This window comes from Carcharhinus amblyrhynchos, chromosome 2 (genome assembly GCF_965287045.1).
Source record: "Carcharhinus amblyrhynchos chromosome 2, sCarAmb.v2.hapA, whole genome shotgun sequence".
Taxonomy (NCBI): Eukaryota; Metazoa; Chordata; class Chondrichthyes; order Carcharhiniformes; family Carcharhinidae; genus Carcharhinus; species Carcharhinus amblyrhynchos.
In genome coordinates, this window is record NC_137325.1 from 127,441,682 (window position 1) to 127,454,778 (window position 13,097).

Sequence of the window (13,097 nt, forward strand, 5' to 3'; positions counted from 1 at the left end):
AACACTTTCCTTTACCTCCTTCGTTATCCACGGCTGATTATCTCTTCTCCTACAATCCTTTTTAACCATCGGAATAAATTTCTGCTGAGCACCAAGAAAGATCTCCTTAAAGATCCTCCACTGTTCCTCAGCAGACCTACCTTCCAATGCGCTCCCCCAATCAACATTCGCCAATTCCTCTCTCATCCTACCGTACTTCCCTCTGTTCAAACAAAGGACACATGTCCGGGAACCCACTTTCTCCTCCTCCATCCGCATCAGAAACTCCACCATACAATGATCACTCTTCCCAAGAGGATCCTTCATCACAAGGTCCCTAATTCTACCTGCCTCATTACATAACACCAGATCCAAGATAGCTCGCTCCCTCGTCGGCTCCAACACGCACTGTTCAAGGAAACTATCCCGGCAGCATTCCAAGAACTCTTCCTCAAGCCCACCGCGTCCAACATGGGTCGACCAATCAATATGTAGATGGAAATCCCCCATAATTATCACCGTTCCATTCCTGCACACCACATTTATTTGCGCGTTAACAGCCCGCCCCACCTCCAGATCATTATTTGGGGGCCTATAGACAACACCCACCAGCGTCTTCCTCCCTTTGCTGTTCCTAATCTCCACCCACAACGATTCCACATTCTGCTCTTTGGCTCCTATATCTTCCCTTACTACCACCCTGATGCCATCCTTAATCAGCAGAGCTACGCGCCCCCCCCTTTTTCCTCCCGCCTATCCTTCCTAAACACTTGATACCCCTGTACATTCAGCTCCCAGTCCCTGTCACCCTGCAGCCACGTCTCTGTAATGGCCACCAGATCATATCCATTTGTGCTGATCTGCGCCACCAGCTCATTCACTTTATTCCGAATGCTTCGTGCATTCAGATAAAGTGCCTTCATCCCAGCCTTCACCTGTACCCTATTTGCCGGAACACCACCAACCTTACTCACGCCCCCTACTCCCTTTATTATTGGGACATCCTTGGCCTCTTCCCGTATCCGTACCCTCTCCTTTACTTTCGACCCTGTAATTTCACCTATTAGTTTGAAGTCCTATCTACACAATTTGCCAGGACTCTGGTCCCAGCACGGTTCACACCAACCCCATCCCACCTGAACAGGTCCCACCTACGCCAATACTGGTGCCAATGCCCCATAAATTCAAACCCATTCCTCCCACACCAATCCCTGAGCCACCCATTCACTTCCTTAATCTTATCAACCCTACGCCCGTCTGCACACAGTTCAGGCAGTAGTCCAGAGATAACCACCTTGTCGGTTCTACTTTTTAAATTCCATTCCCAGCTTTTCATACTCCCTCCCCAGATCCTCAGTTCGCATTTTGCCTATGTCGTTGGCACCCACATGTACCACAACGACCGGGTTCTCACCCTCCCACTCCAGGTTCCTCTGCAGCCCAGATGCGACATCCTGGACCCGAGCACCAGGCAGTCAACACACCCTTCTGTGCACTTTGTCATTGTGACAAAGGACAGTGTCAATACCCTTAACCACACTATCCCCAATTACCACTACGTTCCTTTTCACCTTCTCTTTGCCTATGTCCTGTGTCTGCATCACTGTACCGTGTGCAGTTTGCTCACCAACCTCACAGCCCTCGTTCTCGTCCACACGGGAAGCAAGAACCTCAAACCTGTTATGCAGATTGAGAGGCTGAGGCATTTGGTGCCTTCCTCCGGTCCCCACCCTCCTTCCTCCTCTCAGCAGTCCCCTCCTGTTCCTGACCCTTAGAGTTAGCTAGTCTGGGGGGGGGGATGTCTCTTGCAACCCATTATCAATGTCACCCTCCCTCCCCCTGATGAGCCTCAGTGTCTGTAGCTCAGAGGCCAGCTCATCTACTTTGAGCTGGAGCTCCTCCAGCAACCTGCATTTACTGCAGGCATGGTCACTGGGAAGGACCCTGGGGTCCACCAGCTCCCACATCATACAGAAACAGCACATCACATGCCCCTCCATTATTCCCTGTAGTACTCCTGAACACCGATTTCAACGCAAACTTACCTGGCCCTTTTCTCCCTAGCCCTTAGATCCTAAGCCCTGGCAGCTCACTCTGCTTCCCTCTCACTTAGAACTACTTTTCGCTATGAAGACGTGCAATGATCAGGAGGAGCTCAATGCGAAGGGCCATTGGCATAAAAATCAGTCCCACTATGCCACAGCACAGCACGTTGGCTTTACAGCATACTCTGCCATCCAAATCTTGGTTTTATGGACCGTACATCCAATTTTAAACCTTGACATTTAACATTTAATTGCATGAAAACTCTCTCAATCTAACCTAGTTTAGCATTGGTGAAATGCCACCGCTTCCATTACAATTCATTTACAAAGATACTGGTCATGAAATTGGACTGAGCTGTAGCGCACACTGGGCAATAATGAATCAGCAGCCTGTTTTACATACTGCACCTGATTTCCACTTCCCCCTCCCCCATTGAAGTCGACAGAAAATCAGGGCAGAGAATAAAACAGGCTGCCAATTCACCATCACCCATTTTATGCTACAGTCCAACATGAATTTCACCCCCAACTCTCTTAGTTTTTAAGTTCATAGCATTTAAAGTTAAAGTATGTATTTACTTTTAACCTTGCATATAAACAGCCACATCCACACATATCGTAATACAGAGCAATTTCAATAGTGCAGGTTCAATTCCCGGACTGGGTAGGATCGTCCATGAAGGCCCGCCTTCTCAAAACCTTGCCTCTCGTCTGAGGTATGGTAACCCTCAGGTTAAAATCAAAGGGCAGAACAGCCTCTGGTCGTCTGGCACTACGGCGACTTTATTCTTTACGTAACAAAATCATACCACTGCAAATGATTTTACGAAATTTAGTATAAAAATGATCTCACCTGACCCTGCATGACCCACGTATTTCAAGAGGCACTTTCCTGTCTCAATGCTCCACAACATAGCACTGTGATCTTTAAAGAAAAGCAGCAGACTTGAGATGATAGTTAACTGGGAATATAAGCAATGCTTTCTTTTGGGTGACAGCCATTTACTGAGCATACGTACACTGAAGCAATTCCTTTGTTCTTAAATACAAACTAAAAAAGGTTACAGAAGGAGCATCAATGTGAACAAAAGCAGCAGTTACTTTCATTGATTGAAATGCAGATCAACATACAATGTACAAAGTAATTAACAAGTGATGGATTAAAAATAAAATGCATTTGAAAACACCCAATGATGTCTTGTCATCACCACCTCAAGGACAATTAGGGATGGGCAAAAAATACTGGCCTAGCCATTGATGCCCACATCCTGTGAACAACTAAACAAAAAAGCATATCAAAGTGCAATAGCATATCGGAGTACAGGAGTTTAAGAATACACAATTTTGTATAATTTCAAGAGAACTGACTTTTTCCAAAAGGAAAAATTTTTTATTGGGGCGGCACTGTGGTTAGCACTGCTGCCTCATAGCACCAGCGACCCAGGTTCGATTCCCAGCTTGGGTCACTATCTGTGTGGAGTCTGCACGTTCTCTCTGTGTCTGCATGGGTTTCCTCCAGGTGCTCCAGTTTCCTCCCACAATCCAAAGATGTGCCAGTTAGGTGGATTAGCCACGCTAAATTGCCCCTTAATGTCAGGGAGACTAGCTGGGTAAACGTATGGGGACTGAGTCTGGATGGGATTGTGATCAGTGCAGACTCAATGAGCCGAATGGCCACCTCCTGCACTGTAGGACTGTATGATTCTATTTTATTCACATCAGAATTAGAGGATGAACTCATGCCAAAATGTAAGAAAAAACAATGGCTTCTCAAGTTTGAACCTGTCACAACCTTCCATAACCCCTTGACCTTCAAAGAAAACAGCAGACTTGGGCAAGAGTTAATTGGGAACACAACTTTCCTGCTGTACAACAGCCAAGATTGGAGATTTTTCCAAGCATTTAGCGATAAATGAAATGTGTATCTAAGTGCAAAGTGAAACATGTTCACCATTACATCTATGTTCTGGTCAGAAAGAACCCAATTTTAACTCAAAAGTGAGCATTTTTGAGAAAACAATACCAAATGATTGAAAACTGCCAAGCCATTCTAAAATAATTCACATCCCCTATAAATCGAGGGAAAACAACTAAGAATGTCCTGTTTTACAGGACATTTGCCATTTTACATCAAAACAAAAGACATGAAATGAATCATCCACCTCAAGTACTGAGATCATGTCTGATCCTCTGTTTGTAAATCTTGACAGCCAAGTGCCCACTGTTCATGGATCTCCAGTCTCTGAATCAAGTTACTGAGGAATTCGAATCCACCTGTCAACATTCTCTACAGGGTTTTCATACACACTTCCCAAACCCACCAACCCAAATCCAGGAAGTTTAGGTGTAGACTGGCACAGGCAGGGCTGAGGAAATCTAAGCATGCTCAAAAGATACAGCCGGGATTTCAGTTGGCAAAAAAACACGCAGCTTCCCAGAGTTCCATCCTTCACTGGCCAGCAAGAGAAATGTCTGACCTCACAGACTGAACAATCCAGCCAAGATTACTGGTTAGTAACAGGGCCATGCAATTGGGCAAACGCGCCAGTTTGTCAAGTATCTGATTACTACGGTTGTAACAGAGTGTTGACTTGGGTCCAAATGTTCCTTGCCAAGCTTGCTTTCTTGAAGCCTCTCCAAAGACTACATAAAAATGGGCCCTTTAACCTCTTGCCTTGCTTGCCTTCCTCAAATGCATTACCCCACAATTCCTCACATTAAATTCTATTTGCCACTTGACCTCCCACCTAATTCATTGATTCCTGTAGTCCACAGTTTTCTTCGTCACCATCAACCACACAGCCAGTTGTTCCATCTGCAAACTTGTTAATCATGCCTTCCACCAGTCACAAAAACACATGTTCGCCATTACCTTTTGCATCTCTCCACCCATCCAATTTCAGATCTGAATTGACACTTATTGTTGGATCCCATGGTTCTGACTTTTCTGACCAGTCTGCCATATGGGACCTTGTCAAAAGTTTTGGGAAAATCCAGGCGGACTACATCAAACACAGCGACCCTTCTTGTTACGTCCTCAAAACATTCATGTAGGTTAGTCAGCCATGACCTTCCCCTAATAATCCATGTTGACTAACACTGATTAATCCATGTATTTCTAAATTATGATTTATACTGACCCTCAGAATTGTTTCCAACAATTTGCCACAGTCAAGGTCAGGTTGACTGGCTGTTAATTGGTCGGTCTATCCTGCTAATTATTTATGAATTGTATTTAATTGAATGCAGGTGGTGCTATTAACTGGTGAATCGATAAAAAGGAACACATGGAAACTGTGGTTTTTGGTAAGAAGGTGCATGTTTCCAATAGCATCTGTGGAAATAAATACCAATAAAAGTGGATTGTCACTTTAGGTAGAGAGGCTTGTACACTCTTGACGATCCCTTGAGCATGCTGTTCAGAGTTCCTTGCTCCTGGTAGGACCATCCACAGTGGCAAAGTTAAGAGTGGCACCAGACAAAAAGTCCTCAACAGAAGAACAGGTGAAGGAAGACCATTTCTCTCAATGTTACAAAGGCAGAGAATGCTGCATGTCACTAAAATCTGACTACCAACCGATCAAGATCGTGTGAACAATGACACTACATTAAACAAAGCCATGTAAAGGCTTCGCCCACTGTTTATTTGCCAGCCCGGTGGTAATGGAAAATTGGCAACAGGGATAGGGCTGCAAACTTAGGAGACTCTACGTCAAGAATCCACACATAGGCAACAGATGCTTGAAGGTCATTGGTCACCTGTGTTGGAATAGGGATGTCTTCAGGCAGCAACACTTATGACTGAACAGTGATCTTCGGAGTACCCTCTGCTCACCCCAATAGGGAGGGGGCTAGGTATGATTCCCTAAAAATGGGCGGCCTCACTTTCAACTGCAACAAAAACAGAAAAGTGCTGGAAAAGCTCAGCAGGTCTGACAGCATCTGTGGAGAGAGAGTAGAGGCAAAGTTTCCAGTCTAGATAAAGCTTTGTGATACTTTCTCCTGGCCAGGTGCCACACCATGCAAGATCACCCTCCTTGTGGTCAAAGAAAAAAAAAGTTTAAATTTTGCAAGTGGAATATTAGAACACTCATGGATAATCTCAAGAGAGACGATCCAGAAAAAAAACCGTGATCAAGGTTCCAAATTGACATCGCTGTCCTCGATGAATCTGTCTCGAGAGGGCAGCTAAAGGAACAAGCAGGGAGATATGCCTTCTATTGGAAAGGAAAGGCTGACAGTGACCTTTAATATCCTTGGATATAAAACCAGAATACTGAGATGCTGAAATAAAAAGAGGAAACGCTGGAAAAACTCTGAAGGTCTGGCAGCATATGTAGAGAAAGAAACATAGTCAGAATGACTCTTTTTCAGACCCTCGTGTCCATGGAGTTCATAAATTCATTAGCTATAGGAGCAGAATTAAGCCATTCATCCCATCGAGTCTGCTCTGCCATTCCATCATGGCTGATATGCTCCTCATCCCCATTTTCCTGTCTTCTCCCCTTATCCTTCAACCCATTACCAATTAAAAATCTGTCCAACTCCTCCTTAAATTTATTCACTGTCCCAGCATCCTCCAGCTCACTTTAGGGTAGCAAATTCCACAGATTCCCAACCCTTTGGTTACATATGGCCTGTATGGCTTTCATATGGCCCACCTAATCTGAAGAGAGACTGATTAGGTTAGGATTGTTTTTGCTGGAGTTCAGACGAATGAGGGAGGAATCTCATAAAATTCTAACAGGTTTAGACAGGATAGATGCAGGGGAGATGTTCTCTATGGTGGAGGAGTCCAGAACCAGGGGTCCCAGTCTGAGGATTCAGGATGGATCATTTAGGATGGAGGTGAGAAGACATTACTTTACCCAAAGAGTGGTAAGCCTGTGGAATTCATTACCACAGGAAGTAGTTGATGCCAAAACATTGAATGCATTCAAGAGGTGGCTGGATGTCGCATTTGGGGCAAACGGGATCAAAAGTCATGGGGAAAAAGCAGGATTAGGCTTTTAAGTTGGATGGTCAGCCATGATTGTGATCATGATGAATGGTGGAGCAGGCTCGAAGGGCCTCCTCCTGCTCCTATCATCTATGTTTCGATATACCACCTCTACATACTCGTTACCTTTCTGGTTTAATCAGCCCTAATCTTTTCTTCGACATCCTCTTGCTAATGATATATTTATAAGAACAACTTTTTGGTTTGAATCTACTGCACAAAAGCATGATGCAAAGTTTGCAGATGCTCTTATGTGCAAAATAAATATCTAACAGATTCAGAGCTGTTAAACTAAGAACTGCATAATTTACTTGATTGATGTTTCCATAAAACTGAATAAAGAACCTGGCAAACATCTGAGGGAGCCTTCCACTATGCAATGCCAGATGCATCAAAAGAACTATATTCATGAATATATAATATACAACTTCAAAGTAATTTTTTTGCCTCATTTCATAACCAGCTTACTTGATGACAATTTGAACAGCCACACTTAGAGGTTCTAAGAACACAAAGATGATTCCATGATTGAGTAATTTACAGGTAAATTAGAAAGCTAGTTTTAAGTGAAATAAAATCTGCATTTCACAGTGCCCCACTGAGCGTTTGTTCATATGACAAGCTTAATAAAATGTTTAGTACAATGTTAAATAAGATATGCAAATGATAAAATAGATTAAATTGTGTTGCTGCATGCAACAGAAATAGTAACATTTACCCTTTAAAAATAGTAAATTTTCCTGTCGTGGAAATAGTCTCCTACGAAAAAACAATTAGAAAGCAGAGTTTGAAATAAAGTGAAATTTTACCAGCTGATGCTGTGCCCAGCACCACCGGCTGTAAGCGTGTAACACTGACATCCCAGATCCCATCCCGATGTCCTATGTATTCTTTCACCAGCTGACAGACTGCTCTAGAAGTTGTCGTCTTGAAACTTGACACAATCTTTGTAACAAAAAGACAAAATCAGACATTAATCTATGGCACAAATATATGCAAATATTTTAATGTACAAAACGGAACCTCCCCGTCGCATGTTAGAATCAAATGCTATTTAAAAAGCACTGCTTGCTAGGTTAGTCACTCTTTGTAGTTTCTTGCAGCTAGCTTACACACCACTCAATAAAATGTTTCAGACAGATTTATCCTGTCATAGATTCTGTTGTGCAAAGTACACTTCGTCAGAATCTGGACTGTGACAAAGAGTTACTTCAGGGCAGTAAAATTTTCTAACAACTTCTGACAAGTTCAAGACATGGTCTCACCCTGCAGTTGCACTTGAAATTAATCAATGCTACAGTCACAACTATAAAAAGACCATCAGGGAGAAATGCCAAAGGATGTATGTGGCATTTCAGAAGTGTTTGAACATAGAACATAGAACATTCCAGCGCAGTACAGGCCCTTTGGCCCTCGATGTTGCGCCGACCAGTGGAACCAATCTAATGACCCTCTAACCTAAACTATTCCAATGTTATCCATATGCCTATCCACTGACCATTTGAACGCCCTTAAAGTTGGCGAGTCCACAACTGCTGCAGGCAGGGCATTCCACGCCCTTACTACCCTCTGAGGAAAGAACCTACCTCTGACATCCGTCCTATAATTACCACCCCTAATTATAATTGTAGGAGTCAGTGATTCAGAAAGACAAGAGAAACGAGGGTTAAAAAGCATCCAGCAAAGGGAAGTGATGGGGTTGAGCTGTTTATACTTCAATACAAAGAACATTACAAACCAGGCAGATAAACTAAAGGGACAGAGAGAGGATGATGTTGCTATAATGGAAATCTGGCTAAAGGAGGCGCAGCTCAATATCCTGGGATATGGAGTTTTCCAGCAGGATAGAGTGGCTGACAAAAACAGGAGTGGGGGCAGCATTATTGACGAATGAGTCAATGACAATTGTGAGAAGGCTGTGATCCCAAACGGGTTAACAAATGAGGCTTTGTGGGTCAGGCTTAGGAACAAGAAAAGAGACAGTCACACTACTCGGATTATACAGACCGCCAAACAGTGAGAGGGAGATCGAAGAATATATATTTAGATAAATTTCTCCCCGCAGGAATAAGAGGGCAGTTTAACTATCCTAATATCAACTGGGTTTCAAACAATATAAGGGGCACTGAGGGTGAAAAATTCACGTACTGCGTCCAGGATAATTTTTTGAAACCATACATCGACAAGCCCGATGAGAAGAGATGCAATCCTGTTGCAATAGTATCCTCACAGTACGAGTGGGATCACAGGTTCAGATATTGAGTGCCTGTGCTTGGCTAAGGACACAACGGTGCAAAGCTACCATCTGTGGGATTCCGACTTTAATTCAGAATCCCACCTAAAAGTCTTGGGAAATGAAGATGGGCAAATGGGTGAACTGAGAGTGGGTGACCGTATGGTGATCACAATACAGTTAGATTTAGTATTGTTATGGAAAAGGCCAGAGATAAATCAGGAGTAAAAGTTTTAAAATGGGGGAAGGCAAATATTACAAAACTGAGAAATGATTTGGCTGAGGTGAATTGGACAGACTGCTAAAAGATAACTCAGTTGTAAACTAGTGGGAAGTATTAAAAAGCGAGATCCTTAGGGTACAAAGCAGACATGTTCCCTCCAAAAATAAGAAGCGTACTGCCAAATCTAGACTCCCATGGTGTGATTATTAAAAGTAAGTTTTCACCATGCATACGTAGAAGCTATCTGCGAATATCTCTGCACTGCATTTCTTCAAGTTCTGTATTGGACGGCACAGTGGTTAGCACTATTGCTCACAGCGCCAGAGACCCAGGTTCAATTTCCAGCTTGGGTGACTGTGTGGAGTTTGCACGTTTCCCCCCCATGTCTGTGTGGGTTTCTTCCGGGTGCCCCGGTTTCCTCCCACAGTCCGAAAGACATGTTGGTTAGGCACATTGGTCATGCTAAATTCTCCCTCAGGTGTATCCAAACAGGCACCGGGGTGTGGCAACTGGAGAATTTTTACAGTAACTGCATTGCAGTGTTAATGTGAGCCTACTTGTGAAACTAATAAATATTATATGCTGTATAACATGCATTGAGCCAAATAATTACATTTTTTTCCAATAGGTGATCCACATGGAGCTATTGAATATGAAGTGTTGACACGCTGGTTTAAACATACTGATGCCTCATATTCCATCATAAAATGTGAATTACTTTTCTTTTTTAAAACTCCAATACGCTATTTAATTGAAATTCTTGGACTATCAGCATGTTGTATACATTGCTTGATTTTTACTATCCCATTCAGGTCAAGTACGTTACAAGTTGGTTGCTGTTGCAATATACCTATTGCTATCTACAATGTAATATTTACTTTTTTTTGATATTTGCTTTTTGTTATTTACTTAAATTATTTGCTTTCCAGTAATTCTTTTTTTACTGCCTGCAATGTTTGCCAACATCTTAAACTTTGAGAATTTCAAAACATTTGGATGTGAAAAGAATATCAAAATATTGCTGATAGGGACAGCTACATTGCTAGGTGTTTATTATAGACCCCTCGATAATCAGCAGAAAATTGAAGAGCAAATATGTGCACAATTCGTGGAGGGGTATAAAAATAATAAAAGGGTAATTATATTAGGTGATTACAACTTTCCCAACATTAATTGGGATCACCATCAAGTTACTTGCTAAGATGAAGCAGAACTCTTGAAATGTATACAGGAAAACTTCTTAGGTCAATATGTAGGGGATCCAACAAGAGATACAAAGAACAAAGAACAACCCAGCTCGGGAAACAGGCCCTTCGGCCCAACGAGCCCGCACCGCCGCATCACCCTACACCTATTCTACCGTGCATGTCTACAAATGGAACCCCTAACTTAGCCAGATTCAGGGGAGAATAGTGTCAATTTGGTAAAACCAATCAGCCTAAGAGCACATCTTTGGGGTGTGGGAGGAAACCCGAGCGCCCGGAGGAAACCCACGCAACCACAGGGAGAATGAGCAAACTCCCACAGACACAGGCCCAAATCCATGTATCTGCACAGCTAGCAGTGCTAGTCACCGAGCTGTTGCGGCGCCCGTCTACCGGTCCAGGATCAAGCACACACACCGACACGAAGTACTAGGCCACTCCCGGAACTTCCAAGAGCAGCCCACGCACGACCCACCGTGTGCATGCCCCTCGTTTGACACAAGGTGGACCTCCACCTGCGGATGGTGCAGTGCTGGAACTAATTCTGGAGAATGAAGCCGGACAGGTGGTTAATGTGTTGGTGGGGGAGCATTTTGGTGATTGCTATCACAACATGGTTCAAATCAAATTTGTTATGGACAAAGAAGTTGACAAGTTGCAGAAAAAAGTTTTGGATTGGAGACAGCAGTATTAGCAAAATAAGACAGAATCTGGCCAAGGGATTCTGCAACGAGTTACCTGTGGGGAAACCTACAGAAAAGCAGTGTGGGGCATTCAAAGATGAAATGGGGAGGGCATAGACCCAACATGGTCCTTCATGGGTAATAGGAAGGTGTAACAAAGCTAGAGAATCATGGATGATCAGCGACATTCAGGATACAATGAGAAGGAAAAGAGGGGCTTTAACTGTGGAGGCATTAGTGGGGTACAGAAAGTACAGGATGCAGCTTAAGAAATCAACTAGGACAACAAAGAGGGGATATGAGAAAGCTCTGGCTGGTAAGAGTAGGGAAAATCCTAAGATATTCTATAAGTATATTAATGGGAAGAGGATAGCTAAGGAAAGAGTAGGGCCCATTAAGAACCACGAGGGAAATCTGCAGGTGGAGGCAGAGAACATTGGTAGGGTATTAAATGAATATTTCACATCTATCTTCACCCATAAAAATGAAGAGATAGTTATGGAACTCGGGGAGAGAGACTTTGAGGTTCTACAGCAAATTGTCATAGGAAGTGACATGGTATTGGAGAGCTTTAAAGTGGGCAAATCTCCAGGTCTGGATAATTTGTGTCCCAGGCAATTTCCCAGGGAGTTTCACTCAAATTTTTAATTCCTCTCTGGCCACTGGGGAGGTGCAAGAGACTGGAGAACAGCTAATGTGGCCCCACTATTTAAGAATGGTTGTAGAGACAAGCTAAGAATTATGGACTAGTGAGTTTCATATGTGGTTGGGAAACTACTGGAGAAGATTCTGAAGGAGAGATTCTATCTTCAGTTCGAGAGGCAAGGTTTGATCAGGGATAGTCAGTATGGTTTTGTCAGAGGGATGTCATGCCTAACAAATTTGATTGAATTTTTTGAACATGTAACCAAGTATATAGATGAGGGTAGTGCAGTTGATGTAGTTCACGTAGATTTCAGCAAAGCTTTTGACAAAGTCCTACGTGATAGACTTCTAAGAAAGCAAATGCGTATAGGATACAGGGTGATCCGACAACATGGATTCATAATTGGCTTAGCAGTAAGAGACAGGGGGTGATGACAGGTGGCTGCTTTAGTCAGTGGCGTAGCACAGGGATCCATGCTGAGCTCCCTATTGTTCATTTAAATGACGTAAATGTCAACGGGAGGGGTGGGATCAGTAAATTTGCCGATGACACAAAGATTGGCTGGGTGGTTAACAGTGAGGTTGAGTATCTTGGATTACAGGAAGATATAGACCAGATGATCAAATGGGCGGATAAGTTGCAAATGGAATTCAACCCTGAAAAGTGATAGGAATTCACTTTGGAAGAAGTAATTTGACAAGGAAGAATACTATGAAAGGTCTGACATTGTGAAGTTCCGAGAAGGGGGCCTTGGCGTGTTTGTCCATAGATCTCTGAAGGCCGGAAGACAGGTTAATAGAGTTGTGAAAAAGGAATATGACACACTTACCTTTATCAAATCAGGGTACAGATTACAAAAGCAGAGAGGTCATGGAGGAGTGGTATAGAACTTTGGAAAGGCCACAGCTAGTCACCACATTATAGGAAAGGTGTGATCGCACTGGCAGAGGTGCAGAGGAGATTCACCAGAATGTTGCCTGGGATGGAACACTTTGGTTATAAAGAAAGGTTGAATAGGCTTGGGTTGTTTTCTCTGGAGCAGAGAAGACTGATTGAGGTGTTCAAAATTATGAGGGATATGGAC

The 13,097-nt window shown here is 43.2% G+C and overlaps 1 protein-coding gene across 4 annotated transcripts in view; it reads right to left on the reverse strand.

Moving 5' to 3' along the window:
• The window catches only part of wdr37 (WD repeat domain 37), a 141,604-nt gene that overhangs the window by 53,641 nt on the left and 74,866 nt on the right, over nucleotides 1-13,097 (reverse strand). For all 4 annotated transcript variants that reach the window (XM_080212547.1, XM_080212544.1, XM_080212549.1 and 1 more), the window contains 2 exons: nucleotides 7,833-7,968; nucleotides 2,878-2,949 (listed from right to left, as the gene is read on the reverse strand). In XM_080212547.1, coding sequence (XP_080068673.1) covers nucleotides 2,878-2,949; nucleotides 7,833-7,968 — 208 coding nt within the window. The remainder of the gene's footprint in view (nucleotides 1-2,877; nucleotides 2,950-7,832; nucleotides 7,969-13,097) is intronic.